Source organism: Herpailurus yagouaroundi, unplaced genomic scaffold (genome assembly GCF_014898765.1).
Source record: "Herpailurus yagouaroundi ecotype Mexico unplaced genomic scaffold, PumYag 162, whole genome shotgun sequence".
Taxonomy (NCBI): Eukaryota; Metazoa; Chordata; class Mammalia; order Carnivora; family Felidae; genus Herpailurus; species Herpailurus yagouaroundi.
Window position 1 is genome coordinate 7,270,464 of NW_024412403.1, and position 27,370 is coordinate 7,297,833.

At 47.3% G+C, this 27,370-nt stretch overlaps 1 protein-coding gene across 8 annotated transcripts in view; it reads left to right on the forward strand.

The window, feature by feature from the left end:
• ERG (ETS transcription factor ERG) overlaps window positions 1-27,370 on the forward strand; it is a 271,394-nt gene that overhangs the window by 224,361 nt on the left and 19,663 nt on the right. For 6 of the 8 annotated variants that reach the window (XM_040483913.1, XM_040483915.1, XM_040483917.1 and 3 more), the window contains 3 exons: window positions 4,637-4,788; window positions 24,875-25,078; window positions 25,947-26,027. In XM_040483913.1, the coding sequence (XP_040339847.1) occupies window positions 4,637-4,788; window positions 24,875-25,078; window positions 25,947-26,027 (437 nt within the window). The remainder of the gene's footprint in view (window positions 1-4,636; window positions 4,789-24,874; window positions 25,079-25,946; window positions 26,028-27,370) is intronic. The other 2 variants (XM_040483919.1, XM_040483918.1) reach the window with 1 other exon arrangement.

Sequence of the window (27,370 nt, forward strand, 5' to 3'; positions counted from 1 at the left end):
GAAACCACTGTCCCGCTATTCAGTTCTCTGAATGTGACTACTTTAGATACCTCACGTGAAGTGGAAACCGGCTTTTGTTCGTCGGTGACCGATCTATGCCACTCAGCATAACGTGCTCAAGGCCCAGCTGTTGTTGTGCGTTATAGGATTCCCTTCTTTGACAGGAGGATGAGTACACTGTTGCATGTACCACAGTTTCTTCATCCACCGGGCCATCCGTGGACATTCGTTTCCACACCGTGACCATCGGGAATATTAGCCGTAAGGACCAGAGGAGTGCTAATATCGCTTTGAGACTTGGATTTCCATTCTTTCGGATGAATATGCAAAAATGAGATCCCTGGATCATATGATTGTCTTTTATTTTTTTAATTTTTTTTTAATGTTTATTTATTTTGGGGACAGAGAGAGACAGAGCATGAACAGGGGAGGGGCAGAGAGAGAGGGAGACACAGAATCGGAAACAGGCTCCAGGCTCCGAGCCATCCGCCCAGAGCCCGCCGCGGGGCTCGAACTCACGGACCGCGAGATCGTGACCTGGCTGAAGTCGGACGCTTAACCGACTGAGCCACCCAGGCGCCCCTATATGATTGTCTTTTTAAAAAGACTTTTGGGGACCTCCCCACGGCGTTCCATTGCAGCTGTACCGTTTGGCATCCTCACCAAGGGTATGCAAAAGTTCCGGTTTCTCTGCGTCCTCGCCAACATTTGTCATCTTTTGTTTTTCGCAGTAGCCCTCCTGATAGGTGTGAGGTGACATCTCGTTGTGATTTGGGTTTGCATAATAACTTCCGTATGCCCCGAAAAGCATCATTGACAGAAATGTCTTGAAGGATGCCTTACTTGCAATAAAGAAATTCATGCCCTAAACAATAAGACCAAAGCATTTCGTATTTCATATTTCATATAAATGACGACCCATTTAGCAAGCATCTAATGAGTCGCTTTAGAATCTTCACAGAAACTGCTAGAAAACACGTATGTAAATACTAAGAATACAGCATTGAAAGGGATGCCCTTTGCTATGTGCATTTCAAAAGCGAGACATTGAACACCCAAACCCTTACCATGGTAGCGTAGAGATCACATGATCCTCTGTTCCTGGCACGGCTTGCTGCCGGTGGAGTACCAAACTGTTTCTGGAAGTTTCTCTCTGATGACTTACAAGCCTCGGCGTGCACGATGTCGGTGAAGCTGCAAGCGCCATAAGCCGGGAGGCAGATTCCGCGGAGTGTGGGTCTTTTCTTCTCACACCTGCGCTAAGAACTGAAAATGTATTTACCGTGAGGCTTTTAAAAATACACTTTCCAGTTCTCTGAATCAGGTGGAGATTTTTTTTTTCCTTAAATAAAGCAGGGTCTAAATAATAGATGTATCCTCTGAAAAAAATGTTCTTCTCCTGGAATTGCCTCTATTTCTTACTTAGGGTTTTTTTTTTTTTCTTTTATATGTGTCCTTCGTTGGGTCCCACACACGCCGTGCCCGGGATTGAACCTGCCCTGGGGCTACGGTGATGCCCTAGAATAGGAATTGTGCAAATATTGCAGCACATGGCTTAAACCAGAGTAACACGTGGTCAGGGAGTTGTCAACGCCTTTCTGAAGTTCAGGTTTATTTCACCTTGTAGGGACAGCATCTTCCCTTGACTTGGTGGGGGCATTCTGCACAGGGGCGGGGAGTTAGGCTGCCCAGCTTCAAGTCTTAGTTTTGACCTCTCCTGGCTCTGCGACCTGAGCAGGCCCTTCTCCTTTGTGTCCTTGGCTTACGCCTCTGAAAAATGGACGTGATGTATGCACCTGCCCCCCCCGCCCCAGGCTATCGTGAGGACTGTTAATGGTTAGGCTCTCAGGACAGGGCCCACACTTCCGTGTGCTCCTCTTGGTCTGTTAAAATTCCCAAGAGAATACACCAGGGGAAATGCCTGGCAAGTGAGAACAGAACAGCCGGGGCTCTTGTGGCCACTGTGTATCGATAACCTGCTTGGAGTCCAGCATTGTCAGTGGCCTGGGGGGGTGACCCTCTCCCCTCTCTGGGGCCGGAGTTCCCTTAGAGCTTTTTTTTTTTTTACCGAAACTATTGGAAATGATCAAAAACCTGGTTCCATTCTATCTTCCCCTGAAGCTAAAACAAAATACAATGGAAAAAAAGATGATTTTTTTTTTCAACTGTCTTGAAGGCACAGCTTTTGAAAATAGGGTCTGAGGGCTGTTTTGTTTTTGTTCTGCTTCTGTTTTTTGTTTTTGCTTTGCTTTTGTTTTGTTTCTTGTTTTTGTTTCCTGGGGTTTGGTTTTCAATGGAAGGTGAATGGGAAAGCTTACCTGTCCTGCTGGAGAAGAGAGAACTTATTGTGTCTGGTATACAGCGGGCACTCGATAAAAATGGTCTAGATGGATGAGGGAATGGGTGAACTTGTAGCCCTCATCCCAGACTCTGTAGTCGTTGCCAGAGTTATGCTCATCTGCTGAACAGCGTCTAAAGCTTGTTCCTTGAAGAACCAAATCTGTTAGACTGTCCCCTAGTCCCTAGTAACTCCTCTCCTTGAGGAAAATACACCAAAACACACACCTTCCCCTCAACTGCTGGAATTTTCCAGAGGGATAGGAAACTAAGTGTCAAGTGAAGACATTCCGTGTTGTGATATTAGGATGGGTCTTTTAGAGATAAGTGTCTGCAGCCAGGAAAAGTAGCATCAGGAGGAAATAATGCATGTGTAGGCAGTGATGGAAATCTAGAGAGTCTGCACCATGGGAACTCAGACTGTTATTGTTTATAAATTTCCTTCGTGTTAGTACAGCTGTGGGGATGCTGTGAAACATGGCCATGTATTTCCAGGCCTGTGGTGGGGCCTTACTCCTGTGACCCTGACCATGGTCTTGATCTGTAGATGTACCTACGCCTTCCTCGCTGTCAGCCCCGAGCTCTCTCCATCAGCACCAGGTCTGTGTGTATTTTCAGTGATCTAGGATGCTGAATGAACTCTTTTCCCTCTCTTTTTTCCCTCTTTTCCAGGGCACTCTTTCCCTTGGTCTGCCCTTCCTGTCCACACCCCTGCCAAGCCTTTGGCTCCCGAATGACCTTCTCCATCCCACTCCGGGCCTGTCCCACCCAGAGGGTGCCCTTCTAGCTCAAATGGTTTTGATGTTCTCACGCTTGAAGGTCAAGGCCATGCCAGGCCCATGGTTCCATGATTCCACAAGTCGGATGCAGAGCTTCAACTAGTGAGGTGTGGAGGAGACGAAGTGGAGTGGAGCCCACAACCTCAACGCCTTAGACACTGGGAGGGAATCCAACATGCAGTGGAGTTTTGGAGATTCCCAAGAGTAGGAAAATCCTGTGTGGGGTAGAGCTTGAGAGGCAATTTCTGGAAACCCACCTTAGAAGATATAACCCAACTATCAAGGCCCCTCATCTACAGTGGTCTCGAAGTTAATGACCTGTGGGCTAACCTTCTAAAAGGCATTGACATATTTTTCTATTTCCTGGTGGTGTTGGATTTTCCTTTTGGGGGGTTTCCCTGTTAGATATGATTTCATCGTATATTTATGGTGCCTTTCTTCTTTTTCCAGAAAGAAGGCAGGGTTTGTCTTTATCCAAATGGCTGCCGCTGCCTTCCTAATGGTAGTGGCCCTGTGAGTGGTCGTCAGAGGGCCAGCGGCTGACTCCTGTCTGCATCCGTCCTCATAGCTGGTTTCACACCCCATCCCAACCCTTAGGGGCAGCTGAGTCCACTCTCCGGCCACCTCCCAGGCTGCCAGGTCTGCCCCCGGCCCCTGCCCCGCCTGCCAGTGTCTCGGCTAGGGACAGTGTGAGGCTCCAAAGCTCCATATCTCATGATTGGCTATAGGGAGTTGAAACTGAACACACGGATTTCATTCTGAGGTTTTGAAGGTGAATGTCGTTGGAGGCTAAACCCAGCTGTCCGAGCTGGGGTCACCTCTGTGCATACGGTACATGGCCTGTTTACAGTCACGGAGACAGGACCGTGGCGGTTCACTGTTCCTTGCAAGTGTTTCCAAACAGCTGTCACCAGTGGAGTTTTGACATGACAGTTTCAGAAGGCTCTGGCTTAAGAAACAGAAGCCAGCTGGCAACTTGCTTCCCTCCAGGCCGCCCCGGGCTTCAGCCGAGGGTGGGCAGTGCACTAGTCCCCTCGGGCTGGCATAGCTAAATGCCGCAGACTGGGGGGCTTACGTGACACAAATTTATTAATTTATTTCCCACAGTTCTGGGGGCTGGAAGTCCAAGGTCAAGGTGCCGGCGAGGCCCAGGGTCTGGGCTGTGGACGGCCACCTTCTCAGTGTATCCTCAGTGGCAGAGACAGAGAGGGAGAGTCCCCGGGTCCCTTCTGCTTCTTGTAGGGGGACTGATCCCATCATGGGGGCCTCGCCGTTGTGACCTCATGTGATCACCTGCCAAAGGCCCCACTTCTGAATACCGTTCCATTTGTCAGGGCTTCAGGAAAGGAGTTTTGGGGGGACAGGGCCATTCAGGCCCGAGCAGACACCGTATTTGCCCGTTGACTCTCCTCCCTTCTCCGTCCGCCTCTCTCCACCGCACCCTTGCCCCGTTCTCTCTGTGTATCACAGGCAGGCCGGGTGGCAGCAATAATGGAAGAATGTATCTTCTTCTCCTTCAGAAACTCCCCGGATGAATGCAGCATGGCCAAAGGCGGGAAGATGGCGGGCGGCCCAGACACCGTCGGCATGAATTATGGCAGCTACATGGAGGAGAAGCACATTCCGCCCCCAAACATGACCACGAACGAGCGCAGAGTGATCGTCCCAGCAGGTCAGATGCTCCTGGGGTGCCGTCGAGCTTGGCCTGCCTGCCTCTGGCATCCAGCACCCTCCTTGGCCTGGGGGAGTGACTGTAAACGCAGGCCAGCAGGAGCCTGTCCACCTGTGGTGGAATGTCCACTGAGCGTGCGTGTGCGTGTCTGTGCGTGTGTGTGTGTGTGTGTGTGTGTGTGTGTGTGCGCGTGTGAGAGACAAAGAGAGGATGGAAACCTACGAAAAATGACCTTTCAGGGGAAGAAGTGCCCTTTCTCTGAGATTATTTGGTGGTAAATATTCTTTTTTTAAAAAAAAAAGTTTATTTATTTTTGAGAAAGAGATTGAGAGAGCACACGTGGGGGAGAGGCAGAGAGAGACGGAGAGAGAGAATCCCAAGCAGGCTCTGCGCTGTCAGCGCAAAGCCCAGCGCAGGGCTCGATCGCACGAACCGTGAGGTCGTGACCTGAGCGGAAACCAAGAGTCGGCCACTTAACTGACCGAGCCGCCCAGGGGCCCCTCTTAAATATCCTTGTTTTTGCATGAAGTGCTACATTTTCATCCTACGTGGTATGCTTTTGAAAAAGACTTCTCAGCTGGCAAAATACAAAGCTGGGAGGCATCCTGGTCCGTGCTCAAAATCGAAAATTCCAGCTCTCCATGGCCTGTCGTCCCGATTCTGAGAACCAGAATGCCTCTTTGCCACAGAAGTAATTCTAAACTCAAACCAAAGCAATAGCCCTGAACTTGAGGAAAATGCCACGAACTTACTTGTTTAGCAAAAAACTGAAGGTGATGGGAAAGATGACTTTTCAGAGGAAACGAGCTGCAGAAACCCAAAACTACCACAGACCCCGTCACTGCTTTGTGGGTCCTTAACAGGTGTCAGGGTTTTGGGTAAGCAGTGTGAAGGCACCATCTCGTGATATCTTGGGAAATAGGAATTGTTTTTTTTTTTTTTTTATTTTTTAATGTTTGTTTATTTTTGATAGAGAGACAGAGAGAGAGAGAGAGAGAGAGAGAGACAGCATGAGGGGGGAGGAACAGAGAGGGAGACCCAGAATCCAAAGCAGGCTCCAGGCTCTGAGCTGTCAGCACAGAGCCCGTCTCGGGGCTCGAACTCACGGACCGCGAGATCCTGACCTGAGCCGAAGTCAGACCCTTGACCGACTGAGTCACCCAGGCGCCCCTTGGAAAATAGGAATCCTTATCACAATTTCCCTGACGAGGAAAATGGAGCTCCCAGGGGTCAACTAACTTCTCCCGGGGACTACTGTTAACAGGACGCCAAGTCCGCATTCAGACGGGCCTGCCTGCCCTGGTTCTCTTCCGTTAGCTGCTAGGTTACATCTCGGCTCCTAACACGGCCCCTGTGGGCTCCCCTCTGTCACTCCTTGCAGCCATCTGGTCACCCTGTGGCTTGGCCTCAGGGGCTTGCAATCAGGGTCACTTCAGCCTGAAACCCTTGGTTCCAGGTTCGCGGGCGCTCGGTGCAAATGTCTCCTCAGAGAGGCCTTTCCTGAAGGCCCCGCCGAAAGCCACTCCCCACTCTGCCTGCTGACCTCAACCCCCTCCGCCCTCTTTGTCTCCCAGCTGTCACTCCAGTGTCCATTCACAGTGGCTTCCTCCCTCAGTACAACGCAAGCCCCCCGGAAAGGCCCAACCTCCATGGCCAAGTACGGGGCTGGCCTGAGGTAGGTTCTCCACGAACACCAAGCGAGGGGAGAATGCATGAAAGGCTGCCAGTGCACGAGCGAGGTCCGCGCAGACTGGACTCCGTCTTGCTCCAGGGGTCACTGACCTTCACCCCCGTGAAGCGGGGTGGCCGCAGGCTCAGATCCGCTCAGGGTGTGCGTCTCATCCCACTGCCCCTTCTCCTGCACGCGGCCACTTTCACGGACCTCCGACACCTTCCAAATAGAGTGCAAAGCACGCGGTACTTGGCAGAACGTCTGGCTTGGGTCTGTGGCCCGGGCTGCTCCCCAGGGTGGTCGCTGGGCGGTGGCTTTCAGCAAGACTGCTTGATGCCTTGATACGAAAGGCATCATCCTTTGGGGCCACCTCAGAGGCGTGTTGTGAAACCTTTATAGGAGACAGCAGACATGAAGTCTCACGTGTGCCCGATGACGGGGACAAAACAGGTTTCGATGTTGACTGAAAGGCAGTTGGCTTTTGTACGGAAGCTCCCCCCTTTTGGTTTGACCATAGCCCCCGAGCTGCTGACCCGAAACTCGGGACTCGATCCCGGGCCGTCGCACAAAAGGTTTCCGTATGGGGGAACCATACGGAAGTGCAGATGGTCTGAGGCACGCGTCCTGGACGTGGGGTACCTAGAAAAGGCTGGAGAGCAGGGGAGTTCCTGGGGAGGAGAAGGGGGCAGGGACGCCATTGCCTCGGACGCTGTCTGGACGTGAACATGACGAGGTACAGACCCAAAGAGCACCCACCCACACACCCCTCTCAGCCTTAGCCTTGTTTCTTCAGAGTGTCGTTTCTTCAAGTCAGGCAAAACGAAGTCTTTGTTAGTTCTCTAAGACCAGAGAATCCATCTGAGGACAGGCCTGTATTGAAGATTCTTGTCTTGGCTCCTGAGAGCCTCACCGGCCCAGGAGGTAACACGTGATGCGCTCACACTGTATATGGATGGGGTCATGTTTCTGTCGTGCTGTCAATGTGCTTCGATGGCGTCAATATCATTGCCAACGAGGGACAGACTGGACGCTTCCTACCTTGAGTAAAATGTTCAGAGATCAGGAGAGCTGTTTATACGGGGAAGAGGCAAAGGACCGATTCAATGAAGTCAGAGCCCCCCCCCCCACCGTTCCCGGTTTATAGTAGGTGCTCATTAAATGTCAGCTGGCTGGGTGGACTGACGGTCGTGCAGATTGGCTCATACTGACGTTTTTGTGCAAAGATTGGTTTCATCCCCTGAAGAAAGGCCTCTTCCAGCTCTTCCCTCCTTCAGTTGCTTCATACCAAACGCAGGCAGTTATTCGGTTGATAGTGTTTGTAAGAGAGCTGTGGCTGATTTTGCAAGCCGTCAGCCTTTCAGTTATTGGTCAAGCTTCAAGTAGGTGTGGTCATACACAGACACACAGATGAACACACGCGCCCACACCCACACCTACTCACGCCCGCCCACACGGCCGCATTGCACCGTCCAGAGAATTCCCCAATGTGGCCGTGAGATTGCAGGACCTGGGGACGGCCCTGTCCAGCTGCGGCGTCTGCAGCTCAGCCCTGGCTCCTGGACCCGGGCACCTCGTTCAGGCACATCTTGGGCCTCGAATGCTCTGCCCACGGAGAGAGTTTTCCAAACCTGGTTCCACCTGGCATGTGTGTCTCCCTCTAGCTAAACACACGACTGACGCTCATCCGTGCAAGTCATAAAGATTGCTGAAAAAAATACTTATTTCTAAGCATCTGCTTTTATTTTATTTTATTTTATTTTATTTTATTTTATTTTATTTTATTTTTAATTTTTATTTATTTATTTTGAGAGAGCGAGAGAAAGAGAGGGCGAGAGAGAATCCCAAGCAGGCTCCGTGCTGTCAGCGCAGAGCCCGAGGCGGGGCTCCGTTTAATGAGACGTGAGATCATGACCTGAGCCAAAAATGAAGAGTCGGGGTGCTCAATGGGCTGAGCCACCCAGGCGCCCTGAAGCGTCTGCCTTTAAAATGCAAACTTTTAACCTTTGCACAGTTGCAAAAGGCGGGTGGCAGTGTCAGCAGGCGTCAGTGACAAGGGGAAGGCCTCAATCGGTACGTGGTTAAGCGTTCATGGGTTAACAAGGAAAGCAAGGGCCCGGCGGTTCATTCTGAGTCGAGAGAAAAATGTATTCCTCGGTTTGTCGTAGGGGAGGAACCAGGAAGTCATGAGAACAACCCTCAGTGAGACCACGAGACGTTCTGGAAAGCCTTGGCTCATGCCTCTTGTCCTGGAAAAATTGTTGATGCGTGCTTCTCCCTCTCAAAGTACACGTTAGACAATAAATCACATTTATACGTTTCTATCTATCTATCGTCTATCTATCTATCTACCTGTCTGTCTGTCTGTCTATTTGGTGTGCATGTCCATAGGTGTAAGTCTCCATCTTGTGGGGTTGGGCTGTTCCTTACACGGTGGCAGCTCACAGTGTCATTCCGTGAACTCCGTCTTACGAGGAGGTGGACACGGGCGGCCTGGTGAGACGGCACGTTGTTGGTTGGCTCAGGTGGCTTTGGACACCGACCGGAGAAAGTTTCTCCGGGTACAGTCAGAACCACTTGCATCAGGATTACCCGGGAGACTTGTGATCCGAAAATGCACATCTCCGAGTTTCCTGAACCTGGGTGTGGGAAGGGTTGAGGAAGCCACATGGTTGGCACACTTTTTGGGTGACTTGCATGCAGAACATGGTTTGAGAAGCTCTAATCTAAATAGAAGACACTGAATAAGTTTTACCTGAACACAGGTACCTGTTTTTACCTGTTTTTGATAAAGACGTGCTGTGTTACTTTCAGAAGCGTGGGTGGCCGGGAAGAAATAACCAATAGTTTCACAATGATGTTCCCAACAATTTTGAAAAATGAAGAGTCACCCGTTTGGGGGGAAGGAATTTTGTCTTCCTAAAGCTTCTTCTCCCTTAGGGTGTATTTTGGGGACCTGTCATGGGTGGTGCATTAACGTAACACTGTGTGTCAAACATACTCAAATAAAAATAATAAAATAAAATAAGATAAAATAAAATAAAATAAAAAATGAAATAAAGTAAAGTAAAATAAAATAAAATAAAATAAAATAATAAAATCTGCAAAGACCACGCATCACTTCATCCATAGGAAAACCCGGGACCGTTAAAGGCACGAAATGCTGCGTGGGAGAAGAGGAAGCCTGAGATTCATTCTGACAAACTGAATCATAGTATGAGGCTTGTAGGTATTTGGCTGCATTCCTAACAACAGCCAAGACACCTGGAGTACGATGCAGGAATCTAACTTCCAGGTGTTTCCACGTCTGCCTCCCCAATTCTGCAAACACAGATCACTGTTCAGAAACAAATGGGTCCCCACACCCCACTGCACCACTGGAGTGCACTTTTTTTTTTTTTTTTTTTTTTTTTATGAGACAGAGAGAGACAGAGCATGAGCAGGGGAGGGGCAGAGAGAGAGGGAGACACAGAATCGGAAGCAGGCTCCAGGCTCCGAGCTGTCAGCACAGAGCCCGACGCGGGGCTCAAACTCACAAACCGTGAGATCACGACCTGAGCCGAAGTCGGACGCTCAACCGACTGAGCCACCCAGGCGCCCCACGGAGCTAGTATTCTAAAGAGCCTGGGCTTCACGATGCCTCACTGAGCACCTGCCATCAGGGACGCTGTCCCTCTGTGTACCAGGTGTCCCTCTGGCAGCCACTGTCACTTTTGAGGTATTCACAGTGTACTTGGTGATGTGCTAACCAGCAGGGCTAACAAAGAGGAAGGCACAGTCTTCGTCCACTGTTCTTAAAAGTTGCAAAATGCTGACCAAAATGCAACAGGACCTCTGGTTTTAGCAGCTTACATCATTTTGAAAGATTTTTTTTCCCTTTTCTGTTTTTATTCCCTAACATGAGTGCTAAAGCACTGGGCTTTTCAAACATTTCTACTTTTATTTTCTAAATAGCCACCCGGGGCACAAACACTCATGGTGATCAGAAGTCTCGGAAATCAAGAATTGCCACATTCGCTTCATCACTCACTGATTGATTGATTGATTCATTCATTCATTCATTCACGGAGTGCTTACTGTGTTTCAGTCACATGAATACAAGCTCTTACGTGATTTAAGACCCCTTTATTCTTGCCCCCCAAACACCCATGGCTGGGATTACTGGTATTGTGTCTTCCTCACACCCTCTGTGCTGGGTCCCTTCTCCTCAATTCATCAAGTATTCACTGAGCACTTATAACTCATGTACCCGTCACAGAGGAAGTGACCAAAGCCTGTCAGAAGTAGATAAGACCCATCCACAATGAAGTATGTAGTTCCTGACAGGAGAGTGTGGGATTCAGAGCTCAGATGACTGATTCAGGCAAATGTCACAAACATCTGAAGAATGAGATGGCTGGTCAAGAGGAGCTTCCTTTGTACCTTTCGTGGTATGATTCCTAAATTTTTTTGCAGCCTCCTTCATTTTTCTCTGCCACATCCTGTCCCCCCCCACCCCATCACTCTGCTCTCATGCTGCCATTGCTACAACCCAGTGTCTTCGCCCATGCTGTTCCCTCCGATGGAATGCCCTTCTTCCTTTCTCTGCTAACAGATCCTTCTGCAAGGCAAATCCACTCTGTCTAGGAAACCAGCCTTGATCTTTTGGCAACGTCATGGCTTTTTTTTTTTTTTTTTTACATCTTACCAATTCTCTTATTACCATGCTTTATTTTGTTTCACACTGTATACCAGAATAGACCTCATACTTACTTTGATACGCGTGTATTCATTCAATCCCATGAAGGATGTGAGATGCCTTGTGAACTCAGCTACCGATAGACACGCAAACCAAACCACTGATCAAAAAGAAATTAGGAGGGGCGCCTGGGTGGCTCAGTCAGTTAAGCGTCCGACTTCGGCTCAGGTCATGATCTCACGGTCCGTGAGTTCGAGCCCCGCGTCGGGCTCTGTGCTGACGGCTCAGAGCCTGGAGCCTGTTTCAGTCTGTGTCTCCCTCTCTCTCTGACCCTCCCCCCTTCATGCTCTGTCTCTCTCTGTCTCAAAAATAAATAAAATGTTAAAAAAAATTAAAGAAAAAAAGAAAAAGAAATTAGGAGTCGGTACTGAGGCAATTAAAACTATTGATGGAAAACCAAAGTCACGTGAAAGAATGAGGCAGCCATTTTGACCACATTTGACCACAAGCTTGGCCAAGATATTGTAGCCATGCTTCCAGTATGGCTTTGAGCTTCCTGGAAGCCAAATTAAAAAGTCGTGTGGGAACATAATCCTTGTTTTCACAGAGAAGTTTCACAAGGAAGGCATTGTTTTTCTCAATTCTGCATCCCACACGCAGGATCCCCAGACTTGACACTCAGGGTCCACTGAGGCTATAGAGGGGACCATGAGACTATCTTTCTGATATAATTGCAGCATTGCGTTTCACCAGCCCGTTTTCTTGTGACATCCTTTATGAACAGAATGAATTACACGAGAGAACGGCTCCATGCAGACAAAGAACATGCGCCCAGTGGGGGTCTTTGCTGGTCTGGCTTATGGCAAGGTCAAGATTTTGAGTTGTTAGAGTGACAGAGGGCTCACATGGCTGTCACGTGATTCCTCCCACATATGACATCTCCAAGCTGGGCTTTGAAAGCAAACGAATACCAAGTGATAGAAGACTGTACTCACTGACCAAGTGCAGAGGGTAAACCTATTATGCTTTCGTCTTCTTAGAGGTCATAATTTCTGAGCCTGTCTATCCTATTAGATTGTGAGTTGGTGAATATGTCTTTCGTATCCTTCATCACCAGACAAAGCAGCGAGCTCGGGGCCTGTGTGCAGGGGTCAGTTAATGTGCATTTATTGAGTTCATGGTCATCCAGATTTAGTTAGCAGGAATCACAGGATCACAGGAGTTGGCAGTATAAGACTCTTGATCTTAGTTGAACTTTGTATTAGGGTTCTTCAGAGAAACAGAACCAATCTCTCTCTCTCTCTCTCTCTCTCTCTCTCTCTCTCTCCCTCTGTCTCCTTCTCTCCCTCACCACTTTTTTATTCTTATGAGGAATTAACCCATGTGATTATGGAGGCTGAGAAGTCCCACAGTCCACAATCTGTTGTCTGCAAACTGGGACCCCAGGAGAGCCAATGGTGTAGATTTTAGTCTGAGTCTTAAAGCATGAAAGCCAGAGACCTGAAGGCCCGAGATCAATGCCCCAGCTCAAAAGTCAGGCAAAGGGAGCAAATCCTCTCTTCCTTCCTCCACCCTTTTGTTCCATTTGGGTCCTTATGGGTTAGTTGGTGTCACCCACCCCCACAGGGGAGGGCAGGCTACGACTTTACTCAGTCTTCTAATTCAAATGCTGATTTCTTTTGGAAACACCCTTATAGACACACCCAGAAATAATGTTTAACCAAATGTCTGGACGTCTCGTGATTCAGTCAGGTTGGCACATAAAACTATCATAAACATCTCCCTTTAAACATGGGAACATGGAGCCCTAGCTAGAAGCAAAGCAACTCTCTCAGGAACACTTGTGCAGGTGGGTAAGACCAGAGCTGCCACCCAGGCCTGTGCTCACGTATACCTACAGAAGTTGTTGGTAAGACCTCAAGCCTTCATTTTACTTCGTCATGCCACGAACCACTCCCACGGATCGCTCCCGCTGTGTCTACCTTATGGAGCGTGTTTCTATAAGCTTCTACTTAAATTGCTTCTGTGCAACCAAGTCAAGCAAGCAGACGACCAAACCAGTTAAACCTTAACTCCTAAAGTCCAAGTTAATTATCGTCCTAAACTATGAGGTGGGTAGCGATTGAGGAAACTGCCCTTGGGTTATATGTGTGACCGAAGTCATAAATACAGAAATGGTGACGGCTCCTGTGTATCGAGTGCACACTGTTGTCAGGCACTGGGCTGTCCACTTTGTCCGTAAGGTATTATCTCATTTAAGCCTCACAAAGCACCCTATGGTGTAGGTAGTATTTGTTGTTCTCACGTTACAGATAAAGAAACTAAAGCTTGGGAAGCCAAGATCATTGCTCAGGGTGTCTCAGCCAATAATTTGGAGAGCCAGGATTCTCATCCAGTTCTGTCTGATCCCAGAGGCTGAGTTCTCCTTTCCATGCTACACTATCAAAATTATCCGGGGAAGAACACAAAGCCATGCCATGGTAGGATGTGTTGGTTAAGTTGCTGCAGAAATTCTAAAATGGTCTTTTCAAAGGGGACTAAGTAAAGAAGGAAAGACTGGAGATGTTCACAATAGTCTACTGTGTTGCTCAGCACGTAACCTGTCTGACTCCACAATGGCATTGAAAATGGCTTAGATTCAGGGCGCCTAGGTGGCTCAGTCGGTTGAGCGTCCGACTTCAGCTCCGGTCATGGTCTTGCGGTTCGTGGGTTCGAGCCTGGGGCGGGCTCTGTGCTGACAGCTCGGAGCCTGGAGCCTGCTTTGGATTCTGTGTCTCCCCTTCTCTCTGCCCCTCCCATGCTCATGCTCTGTCTCTCTCTGTTTCTCAATAATAAATAAAAAATTTAGAAAAAAAATAAAAGAAAATGGCTTAAACCTAGCGTGAGTGGCTGGCTGGACGTATAATGAATTAGAAAAAAAATGTTAAGATAGATGATTTTGGTTTGGTTTATTCTGTGTTTAAGTTACCCGTGAGACACCAGTGAGGCAGTATGGGGGTAGAGTTTAGGGTGGAGAGTCATCTGTCGGGGGTTACCACACCTGTGTTCTAATCTCTGCCATTTTGTAGCTCTGAGATCTGGAAAGTCACTTAATCTTGGCTTTCCTTGGGCTGCAGGTACACCCAAATACAGATGATAGTGATGCTTACTATATATATATATATATATATATATATATATATAGACACACACACACACACACACACACATATATACATGCCATATATATATGACGCTGTATGGATTAAATGAGACAACACATGTGAAGTGCATACACAGTGCCTAGGATACAGTAGGCCTCAAAAAATTACAGCTTTCCTTTTCATAGTTGGCTCAGGCATTTGGGAGAAGTTTCTAGACTCGAGATAGATCTGCAGATATAAGCATGTGGTGTCGTTTGAATTGTGCCCCCACAGAAAAGCTATGTTAAAGCCCTAACTCCCAGGGCTTTAGGACATTACCATATTTGGAAGTAGAGTATTTTTAGGTTGAATCAAGTCAAGATGAGGTCATGAGGGTGGGTCTAATAAAATGACTTACGTCCTTATTAAAAGGAGAAATTTGGACCCAGACGCACAAAGGAGAGATGATGTGAAGGCACATAGGGAGAAGCCCTGTGAAAATGGAGGCAGAGATTGGAGTGGTACAGCTGTCAGTCAGGGAATACCACGCATGGCTGACTGACCACCACCAAAAGCCAGAAGAGACAGGGGAAGAATTCTACCCAGAGCCCAGAGGAAGCCCAGAGGAAGCCAGTCCTACTGACACCTTGATCTCAGACTGCTAGCCTCCACAGCTCTAAGATAATACATTTCTGTTGTTTTAAGTCACTTAGTTTATGGTTCTCTGTTACAGCAACGCTTGGTAACTAATATGGCGTGCATGTTGTAGTTAGAACATGGGAGGGGTGCCTGGGTGGCTCAGTCGGTTAAGCGTGTGACTTTGCCTCAGGTCATGATCTCCTGGTTCGTGAGTTCGAGCCCTACATCGGGCTCTGTGTTGACAGCTCAGAGCCTGGAACCTGCTTAGGATTCTATGTCTCCCTCTCTCTCTGCCCCGCCCCTGCTCACGGTCTGCCTCGTTCTCAAAAATAAATATTAAAAAAAAAAAAAAAAAGAGGAACATGGGAGTAGATAGGAAGTCCAGGGGAGTGCCCATAGGGAGTGAGAACCAGAGACAAAACTCTGGGGACACCAACATCTAAAAGATGGGCAAAGAAAGAAAACCCAAGCAGGAAGAAACTTTTAAGTGGAACAGGCATTGCGTTTCTAAAACACGATGAGCATAAGCTGTGTAACCATGGAATGACCAAGGAGAGGCAACAAGGGAGGAAATGAAGTAAAACAAAATCCCAAAAACTAGATAAACCATGATAAACCACTCCAGAAGAGTTGAGAATGACTCCACGCAGTGAAATATTTTGGTGCGTCAGAATGCCAAAGATATGTTTAGAGGCCAGCAAAACTGATTTAATCATGTGTTTTTGAATAAAAGACCTAATGAAATTATGTCTTCTCAAGCAGGCTAAGGATAGGCACATTTTCTTACAGTGTTTGAATTGTAGGGTATTACATGATTAATATGTGCAATCAATTTTTTGACAATTGGTTACGTAAAACATGAATGGAATAGATCATAGCATGAGCTAGGGTGATGGGTGCATTTGAAATGGAAACGTTTAAAGTAAATTGGTAAAAAATAGGCCAAGAGGACTGGTGGTCCTGGTAAAATATTGAGCTTAAGAGGAGCTAAAGATGTTCCTCTGGCCCAGCACCTGGAAATGCAGATCGGAATCAGATACCCTTGGATACGCATAGCTGAACTGGGAAGAAAGTGCGTGAGTTCCTGAGGGACTAAAAACAAAGAGGGAGCTGAGAACAGAGTACTCCACCCGTTGTCACCAGCTTGTCACAAGTGGCATGGGTGGGGGTGGGATACCAATGTCTACACCACAGAGATTTGGGTTTTAAAGGGCCAGAAGATGAGGTCTTGGGCTGCACAAAGCAGAGAGTTGGATCCCTTCTCTCCCTATGCACACACACACCGAACTGTGTTTTCCAGCAACCCCAGGCTGAGGAATTAAGCAATGAAAAGTGGTCACGGACTAATGATAACCTCAGACACCCGGCGGAAGTACCTGTGCACTCTTCCTGGACAGACATGTCTTCAGTCCAAACTTTACAGAATTCCTACAGAAGAACATGCGTTGAAGATGACTCCGTAACTCCAAATTACAAAAAGAGGAAGAAACAATCTACCTAGACCGATACTCAGCAGAGACCACGGACCCTCAAGGACGTTAGATAATTCAAGTATGGGATTGAGAATATAAAGTAAGTAGATTTTAAAGTGGTTAAATACACAAAAGAAGGAACCCAAAAGAGGTTATGGAAAAGACGTTATGGAAAAGAACAGATGATTTTGAAGAAGCATGAAGACTCCTAGAAACACAAAAAAAGGATTCCAAGGTATCAGAAACTCAGTAGAAGGGTTAAACAGCTGATCTGAAAAAGCCAAAGAGTGAATTAACGAAAGCAGACTTGCAGTTGTTTTCAGAGCCCATCACAGTGATGAAGAGAGGGGACATAGGAGAGAAGGTCAAGGGCAGGGAAGGGGCTCATGAGAATGTGCTGTGCAGATCTAATAGACATTCCAGAAAGGAGGGAATAGAAAAAACAGAAGATAGGAAATATTTGAAGAGATAAAAGTAGCTATCTTCTGGGCGCTTCACTTTTTCTTTTTTTCTGCCATAAACTCGCTTAGTAGTTTGGTGAAGCCAACCGGTCCTTTAAAATCATGACTTTAAAATAAGCTTCAGAGGAATATGTTGAAAACTACATTAAGAGTGCATTCTGATTCATTATGGGGGAAGTAAAGATACTTTCAAACAAAGGGTCAGAGTATGTTGCTAACTGACCCTCACTTCAGGAAATAACAAAAGATTTAATAAGCAAAGAAAATGGATCCTGGATGAAAGAGTGAGATAAGAAGAAAACGGGAACAATGAAGTTGGTTAATATAAGAACAGATCTAAAGAGAAATGGCTGTAAAATGATAACAGCCTTCAAAGTAGGCAGTACAACAACAGGGTAGGATGAAAACATTGGGCAGCATCATCATATAAGATTAGGGATGGATGATGAGAGTTCGAGACTTCTAAATTCCTTGCTTTCTTTGGGAAAAGGATATATTTGGTGACTAAATTTAGATTTTGTTTAAAGATTCACAAGTAAAGAAATAAAACTAGAATGTTAAGCAGCCAAACCAAAAGGGAAAGGATGATAGCCAATTTGACAATAAATTATATTTAAAAAATTAAAATAAAAAATAAATAAAAAAATACTCCAAAGTCAGTTAAGTGCTCTTTATAAAAACATCTAACACAAAGAAAGAATGACAGCAAACAGATGGAATAAAATGTCCTAGTCAAATTCTAAGCAAAACACACATGACAAAAGTGGAAATAGAAAGCAGAAAGCATTATTGGAGATAATTGAGGGTTAATACATAATCAAAAAAGGTTACGTTCGTGAAAACCATATAACTGTGACGAACTTGTATGTACATAATAACGTAGGCTCCAAATACATAAAGAACTGTAAGGAGAAAAAGATCCACTTTTGGTGAGAGATTTCAATTTGCCTTTTGTAGCAGTTGATCGATCAATGACATAAAAATTAGGTATATGTTACCAATTTTGACCCAATGGTTATTTATAGAAACCTACATGTAACAATTAGAGAATATACATTCTTTGTAAACTCTCCAGGGATATTTGTAGAAATTGACCATACACTATAGGCCACCAAAAAAGAACAACTGGAATAAAAGAATAAAAGGAAATTGGTGTCATATAGATCTCATTCGCTGGCTAATTCACTAATTTAAACCAAAAAATTAGAAATCAATAGCTATCAAAACGGTGACTGAGCCTCATCTATGAATTAGGAAATTAAAAGGTTCAGAAACAGCCTCGGGTGTAGGCTTTTTGTGTTCAGATTTCAACCTGTGATACAGTGAAGCCCGAAGGGAGGCCAGTTCTATTGAGCCTGCTTTGTAAATGTAAAGCCTCCCCCTACAAGGAGACGAAATGTTAAGTCTTATTTTTGCAGGCTTCTGAGTGTCTCGGACAGCAGACTGGCAGACTTGCCCAGGGCTGGGTTTTATAAACAAAGATTTCATAGGGTTGTGATATGGCTTGGAGATACATTTTATGTTTTTGGTCCTTTTTTTTTTAAATCTGAAAGCCAATACCTTACGCTGGTATTGTTCAAGAAAAATGTCACTCGGGGCTTATATTTTCACCAGTTTGACTCTTGCTTAACCTTACTTTTATTCATTCCTCTGGCAGGGGGTGGGGGGTCTGAAACAGGATGTTTGCCTGCATGAGGTATTCTGTTTCACAAACTGATTTAAATATCTACTTAAAATTTTCCTGGCAGCCTGGAACTCTACTAGGTCAGAAAACAGTTTCAGGGAAATGTAAAAATAAGTTCAGCCCTCCACCCGCGCACTGCTCGCCACTCCCCCCGCCCCAGCAGTAATTTAAAGGGTGCAACTCCTGACCTCCCTTGGACTATGGGGGCTTACCATTTGGATGTCCGTGAGATGTGGGCTGGTGACACAGATGTTTTCAAAACAATTGGACTGGAGGCTGAAAACCAAACAACTTATCTTCAGTGGTTCGTAATTCATCTGACAGAAAGCACCTCCAGAAGCTTCTCAAAATAAAGCGATAAATCAGACCTCGGCGTTTAAAGGAAGAGGCTGCTCCTGCGATAATAGATTGTTTATTTCATCTCCGCAGAGTTTACGATGCGAAATCCAGCGTGTGGATGCATTCTTTCTCCGCAGTATGTTACTGTTGGCAGAGTGCTTTCACATTCATTATCTCCTTTACTTTTCTACTCCCCTGACATTTCACTGAATTACCCACAGAAAGAAGGAAATGATTTCCGGAGAGGTTAGCGTTTACATCTAGTAGATGGTTGAATCGGAACCCCCCAAGAGCCTTTTATTTGACCACCAAGTCTGGGGTACTCGATGTGATTATGATTCGATGCCTCAGACGTTTTCAGTGGCTCGGAAATTCCTGGACCATCAAGTCCAACCTTCTTAGCAAGACGTTTAAGGCTCTCTTTGATCGGACCCCCAACGTTCATATCCATCCTCCTCCATTTGTGTGCGCCCTCTGAAACCCTCCGCTGTAGCCACCCCTGGTTTCTCCCTTCTCTCTCAGCACCTCTGGTATTTTCATGCCTCTGCAGCTATGAAGCCGGGCTTACGCTGCTCCCGTAAACTAAAGGGCTTCTCTGCTCTGTCACCTTAATTCTGTCAAATCCTTTTCATTAACCCAGGCTCAAGCCAAGCCCTTCTGGTGAAAAGGTTATGTTTTTCCTTGGCGTCTCTTTCTCCTGGCCGCCTCTGAATCCATACTCGTGTGTAGCAAATGCTCAGTAACTCTTACGTGAGTTTACTTAATCTTAGTCCTTGTCCTATGGGAGTCGTGCCTTAGGTCCTTGGATTCTGCGTGTTGTTTTATGGAAGAGGAAAAGCAGGCTCCATCATGAGGTTAGGTGATGGGTTCTGAGCCTGGCTGCTCTCTGGAGGTGGAAGGTGTGAGATGGCACACCTAAACACGGGCAAAGGCGATACCTTGGCTGGGGTTCATTCTCTGGCCTCCTCCCCTTTCTCCTTCACATGCATAGTGGGGAATCGGAGAAGGAGGTAAGGTCTCTTGAATCTCGTGGGACCTCGTGAGCCTCCTTCAGTGACGGCAGGGTGGGACGGAAGAAGAAAACTTTGCTGACATACCATGAACCATGGAGGATACCCAAGAGACGCTACTGGGCTCTCTATGGCGTCGAAGGGTGAGCTGGGACCCAACACATTGACTTGAACTCTCCAAAACGCGACCTACTGCTGTAGCATCCATGCTGGGCTGGGGTAGCTGGGGTGGGTGGGACTCACTGGGGCGCTGTCATTGGTGCAGGGAGTGGGCTTGCAGTCTTGACGTCACCTCCCTACCCAGAGGGTCGTGAGAAGCGCTTACCCCTCAAGAGCATTGAGGACAGGTGGCCAAAGCAGGTGGTGAGTGGAGGTAAGGGGACAAGAAGGGGCTGGTCCTGCAGGCAGTGGGTGGTGTTTGGGCACAGGCATGGGGCGTGCGTGGCTGTAGGAAGACAGAATGGGGAATGGTTGAGAATAACACCTATGAAGACATCGGGACCCAGCGAACTAAGTGTCCTGTGCTTCGTGTTGAGGAGATTGGCCTTGTCCCTTGAAAAGGGTTCTCTGTTATGACACCTCCAGAGTAGGTCTGGCATAATGGCGCCCCAAGGATAGGTCAGAAAGGAACATCCTCATTTATTGTATCAGATGACCATATTTGGTTTTTCACGTTCTTCGCTTGTAAACGTATAGGACAGGGACGTGGAGATCCATTCTCAAAAAGATACGGGAGTAACGCAACTTTGGATATCTTTATTCTTTTCAAATGAAAAAGATACCCATTCATCAACTGGAGAAGAAAGTGAGATTAAAATCTTACACCGTTGAAAGTTTTATAAAAACACCTTAACAAATATGCATATATGTAAATCCTTTGTAAGATCTTGTTTTGATTTTGAAACAGAGCAGAATACGTTTTTATAAACACCTTTTTAACCTAAGTACTACATGTTTATTGGAGAAATAAGAGAAAATGCAGTTTGGTAAAAGAGAAAAAAAATCTAAAAATCCCCATCACTTGTTCTCCAGAGATGGCGGTTGACATCTTTCTGCATAGCTCTCCCAAATTCTTTCCGTGAATGTATTTACATTTCTTCACAAAGTATAATTGTGCTTCAATAATGTTTTCAGACTTTTCAATTTAATTCACTTTGAGCACGTTTTCATATCGATATATTCTGCGGTATCATTTTAGTTTTCAAGCATCACAGAAACATCCCTAAATGTACTGCAACTTAACTCGTTTTCTTTCGGTTGGACATTTAGGGTGTTTCCAATGTTATGCTATTATAAACAACACTACAAAGAACATCCTTGAAAATAAATCATTGCGCACATCCTCTATTATTTCCTTATGATAAATTTCTAGAAGTGGAATTTTTTAGTTCAGAGACGATGCACACAGTTTTTTAAGGACATCTCAAACGTATCGCCGAATTGTTCATTGCAAAGGCGGTAGCAATTTTTAGTCACGCCAGCGGTAGAAGAAAACAGTGGTTTCACCAACCAAAAGTGAGAACGTTGGAAATAAGAACAATACAGGTCAAAGAATTGGTCTCTGGGGTCTCGCCCGTGAGTCCCTGAAAGGAAAGTTGAATAAGCTGGGCTTAGCGAGGGAAACCAATCTCTGTGGCGAGGGACCACAGAGAAACGAGACTTCTCTTTTTTGGCTGTCTTCCTAAGGTGTCATTTCACTATTTTAACGTGAACCCAGGGACTTGCAGGAAGATACTTACATATCATTTTTTAAATATCTGGTTATACCATTAAGAGAAGAAAATGCATTCCCAGAATGAACTGATTTCTAGGAAGTAGCTACTCCCCCCCACCCCACCCCCACCAAAATAGTCCTTCTGGGTTGTTAAAAGCAGAACATGACAAAATAAAAACACAAAGGGTGGGGCAGCAGACGGCAGGACCTTCCGTGTGAGTGTCTGCGACTGTCCTCTGCACAGAACCGAGGGGGATGAGGGCTTGAGTTGCGGATCATTAAATACGATCCAGCTCTGCATAACGAGGAATTATGACAGGGCCATGAGAAAAAAAAAAAAAAAAAACAGAAGAAGGAAGACCTTCTATAAAAGCAGTCTGGGGTTTTGACCATTTTTATCCCCGAAGGTAAAACCCTGACCCGGTGGCAACGAGCCATCTGAACTTTCCCGGTGGACAAAGTTACCCTTCTGTGTACGCACTCAGTTTTCGCAGACGACCGAAGCGGTCCCGTGTGTTTGGGTTACAGAGGAAGGTACACACCTTCCTGTCATTTGAGGTTTTGTAGATGATGCTCTCGTTGACACAGAGCTCTCCTTGGTTTTCAGATTCTGTGCGCTGATTGCTGGTTGAGAGCGTGAGTGTTACAAAACTGGTTGAGATCCGATAGCAGCCGGAAAAACTGAGCATGTACATGCCCCACGACCCAGCAATTCCACATCTAGGTGCCCCCTTCAGGCCGGCCCTTCCCACACTTAACCTGCACGCGGATCATCTCGAGAACTGGTGAAAATGTAGGTGGGGAGGGGCGCCCGAGACTCTGCTCCACACTTGGAGCAGCGAGGCCCCTGGGGGTGATGGTCTGAACCTCGGCTGCGCTTAAGAATTACCTGGGGAGCTTTTAACAGTTCCGATGCCCAGGCTGCCCTCCAGCAGGATGAAGTTAGAATCTCCGTGGGCGAGACCAGGCTCGGGCCCCCATCTCCGTGTGATTCCAATGTAGAGCCAGGGCTGCGGACCAGTGCCGATTCCTTCACATGTGCGGGGTGGGCACGGGCGCTCGGGTGTTCACGGAGAAGTGAATTGTGTCCACGCCTGTGAGGGGGCCCGAGAGCTGCTTGGTTGACACGATTGAATACTCCCACGTGGATTAACTTGGACACATCTTGAAAATACACTGGTGGGTACCCAGAGCAAATCAGATACCGTTCACGTGAAGTTTAAAAGCACAAACAGCACCGGAGGCCTGGGTGGCTCGGTGGGTTGAGCGTCCGACCTCGGCTCGGGTCATGATCTCACAATGCGTGGGTTCGAGCCCCGTGTGGGGCTCTGTGCTGACGGCTCAGAGCCTGGAGCCTGCTTCGGATTCTGTGTCTCCCTCTCTCTCTGCCACTCCCCTGCTGGAGCTCTGTCTCTCTCTCTTTCTCCAAAATTATAAATAAACATTAAAAAAAAATTAAAAAAAAAATAAAACCACAGCCAACACACATAGTTGATAGGGTAAAAGTATTCAAGTATACGTAGGGATGATGGGCACCAAGCCCAGAATGGTGGTTGCTTCACGGGTGTTGAGGCGGGGGAAGCTAGGAGGTGGATTCCATTGGATTTGAAGTCATTTCTTTCAATTAAAAAAAGATACGAGGGCCACCTGTTGGGCGTTCAACTCTTGGTTTCTGCTCATGTCATGATCTCATGGTTTGTGAGTTCAAGCCCAGAATTGGAGCCTGGAGCCTGCTTGGGATTCTCTCCCTCCCTCTCTCTCTCTCTGCCCCTCCCTTGCTCATGATCTCTCTCTCTCTCTCTCTCTCTCTCTCTCTCTCTCAAAACAAGTGAATAAGCTTGGGGCGCCTGGGTGGCTCAGTGGGTTAAATGTCCGACTTCATCTCAGGTCATGATCTTGTGGTCTGTGAGTTCAAGCCCTGCATCGGGCTCTGTGTTGACAGCTCAGAGCCTGGAGCCTGCTTCTGATTCTGTGTCTCCCTCTCTCTCTCTCCCTCTCTCTGCCACTCCCCTGCTCATGCGCTCTCTCTCTCTCTCTCTCAAAAATAAATAAAGATTTAAAAAAAAATTTTTTTAATTAAGTGAATAAAAAAAGAAATGAAATATTAGGGTGTGGATGGGAGGAGGGTGGGGGAGACAGAAGGAGGGAGAGACGAAAAATGGAAAGCAGAGAGGAAGCGGGCGAGAAGGAGGAGGCTCTGATGGTAGGATTGTCTGGAAGCCTCTCACTGTTACTGCTGTTTACTTCTGTAAACTTAAAACCTTTTCCAAGGGCACACACCATGCCCGACTCTTGAGTAGCCTGAAACGTTAGTAAGACCAAACAAAGTTCTAAAGCTATTAGCTACGAAGTGATTCCAAAGGATGACTTATCCCTACACCAGATTCTCACTCATTATGACCAGAGCATCGCAACATGCCTGACCTCTAAGGGCCTGTCCACAGAACCAAGGTCAAGGCTCTCGTTTTACATGTAGAAACAGATGCGGCGGGGCGCCTGGGTGGCGCAGTCGGTTAAGCGTCCGACTTCAGCCAGGTCACGATCTCGCGGTCCGTGAGTTCGAGCCCCACGTCGAGCACTGTGCTGACAGCTCAGAGCCTGGAGCCTGTTTCCGATTCTGAGTCTCCCTCTCTCTCTGACCCTCCCCTGTTTTGCTCCCGCTCTCTCTCTCCCTGTCTCTCAAAAATAAACATTAAGAAAAACAACAATAAAAAAAAGAAACACCAGCCCATGGGAGGCACCAGGGTTTTCGTTCACCTACGCTTGACTTCCAGTTTTGCGGTCAGTATTTTTCAGTATTTTGTATGAATGCTTTTTTTGCGTGACGGACAGTGATGAGCGTCTTCCTGATTTGTGTTCTGAGCTCTCGATGCCAACAGTTCCCTAAGGAAAGAAAATTTCCGTGATTTTTTCATTTGTAAATAAGTAAATAAAAATGAAACTAAGTGACAAAAATGAATAATAAAAAAGCCTGGTGCCTACGTGAAACTTCAGATGATCTGAGCCACGAGGGGCCAGTGGTGTTCCAGAACGATTCACTTTAAAGGCAGCGATTTCTGGGCGTGACTCAGATGGCTTTTTTTTTTGTTTTTTGTTTTTTTGTTTTTGTCTTTCCCCCAAGACACTTGCTTTTGACAGGGCACCGTGCCTGTTTGGAAGCCTGTCTTCTAGAACAGCGGGGAAGGGGCCCCTCCGGGAAGCCGTGGCTGGCGGGGGCCCCGCCTGGGATGTGGCTCTGCCCTGGAAATGCGTCTTCGGGAGCCGATTAGCTGATTGCTTCTGTCCCAACCCCTTTCAGATCCTACGCTGTGGAGTACGGACCACGTCCGGCAGTGGCTGGAGTGGGCAGTGAAAGAGTATGGCCTTCCGGACGTCGACATCTTGCTGTTCCAGAACATCGACGGGAAGGAGCTGTGCAAGATGACCAAGGACGACTTCCAGAGGCTCACCCCGAGCTACAACGCTGACATTCTTCTCTCCCACCTGCACTACCTCAGAGAGAGTAAGAGGGTCGGGACGGAGATCGCTGGGGTGCGGGTTCTTGCCAACCCGAGCGGAGGGGGTCCAGTCCAGTCTGTGACAGCTTCTTCCCGCCCTAACCCAGTTCTCACTTAGGATCTGGGAGAACCAAACGTTTACGAGGCCACGATCTAGGTACACATGTGACAAGCGGTCAAGCGCTTTTCCCAGAAGCCTGAGGGATCACACGAGGCTTCAACTGCCTCCGCCTGGGTCACCTCCACCAAGAGGATCACATGGCAGAGGGGAGCAGAGCGTCCTCTGGTCACACATTATTGAGTCCCCGTGGTGTCCCACACTAAAACGGAAACAGACGGAAAGGTCCCCGATGGGAATTACGGGGCTCATCCTCCCTAAAGCTAAACCAAGCCCCCTCCCGGGCCCACCTGAGCACAGAGTGAGAGAAGTTTCCAGTTCGTATCATGACACGTGGCTTCACCTGACAGAGTGGGAATGGCATATTGGCGATTGGAGGCATGAATTCACCCGGTTTGCTGTATGGTTTAATTTTTCAGACATCAAGCATGGTTGGCAGGAGAGGGAAATAGTGCAGCAGGGGGCTGGGTGTGGACTCCGGTGTAAATGCTTTGCCTGGCATCCCGATCACTTGTTCCCCGAATTAAATATGGGCCCACCTAGGTTTTAACACGCTAACCAGCCGCAGGGCCATGGAGAGATTTCCGAGCCGCTCAGGAAAGTAGGGTGGGGGTGGGGAGGTGTTCTTCTTCTTTCTTTCTTTCTTCTTCTTCTTCTTCTTTTTTTTTTTTAAGGAGGGTAATTCTCTCTCTCTCTCTCTCTCTCTCTCTCTCTCTCTTTTTTCATTTTGATGTCGCTTTTGTTTTGTTTTGTAGCTCCTCTTCCACATTTGACTTCAGATGATGTTGATAAAGCCTTACAAAACTCTCCACGGTTAATGCATGCTAGAAACACAGGTAATGCTGGGCCTGCCCCTTCCCCACAGGACACGCGCAAAGCCTTGTCCGCAGATCGCACGCTTTCAAGGTGGATGGCGGGCCGGTCAGGGCATCAGGAAGGCAGAACAGAAGGGATGCTCGAGGGGTTCTTGACATGCCCGAGGCTCTTGCTGAAGTACCAGAGCCGGCCGGCAGGGGGCGCCCGTTTTGGTTTCTGAGCACTCCCCACCCCCTTGGACCATCAAAGGACTTCTTTCGACCAGGAGAGGCGCAGAATTAGCCCTTAGCCGTTGCCTTACCTCTCTTTTGCTGGATTACAATCTGCCGCTGTGCTGACTGTAGAAACTAAAAGCATGTTCGATATAAAGGGGGCCCTTGGGGTTCTTTTTATTTCTTTTTTGTTCACAAAGGAACGTGTACTAGGACAAGCAGGAGTTTTATTTTTTCCTTTTAGGAAAAGTCTTAGGCCACTTGACTCATCCTGACTTTAATCTTCTTGCACAGACTCTGGACGTTTGCAAAGGGCAGGAGGAAAGAAAGCTCATTCGTCACTTTTTGGGAGCTTGGGGCTGAAAGGGAGACTGCGTTGTATTTTGGAGGATATGAAATCAGTTACTAACCCAATCCCTGCTATCCCGTCTCTAACCACAGATTCTGCATTTTATCTGTTTATTTATGGCCTGAGTCTAGTCGAGTTGAACAGGATGCTTCATCCCCGCTAACCTTCCCCATCCCCCTCACGGTCGAGGCTGGCTTTCTGCGGATGAACGTGTCCGCGGCTGGCATCCGCCGTCTCCCTCCTGATAGAGACAGCTACCGAAGCCTGGCCACAGGCTGCTCACCCCACTGTGTCAGCCGGCAGGGCCCTTCTGCCACCACTCAGGCCGGGGCGGAAACCATCAAGGCTTGGGTAACCCCATCGTCGGCAAAGAAGCCGATTCATGGCCAGCCTCACACGGAAGTACAGCCGTGTTCCCAAAATGTGTAACGTGAGCGAGTCCCGGTTTGGGTATTACAGTGAGATAGATGGCTCCTTTATCTTGGTCCTCCAGATTCAGGACGTTGTGCTTTTCATTGAAAGTGGAAAAAAAAAAAAAAAAAAAAAAAGCTTGGAGTCAGTCGTATGCTTTTTCACTGTAGGTTACACACATCAGCCTATTAATGACCTTGTGGCCAGAAAATAACAAATAACTGAGGCCGAGTGATTTCCCCCTCTTAAGAGCCCCCTTGAGCGACACATTTTCTGATCATTTCACAGTTGTTTAGAAAATTTATAACAGCGAGTGAAAGTTTCGAGAACGCTCTGCTTTTGTTACTAGTGTTACTGTTAAACGTAGAAGCAATCGAAGAACGGGAGGACC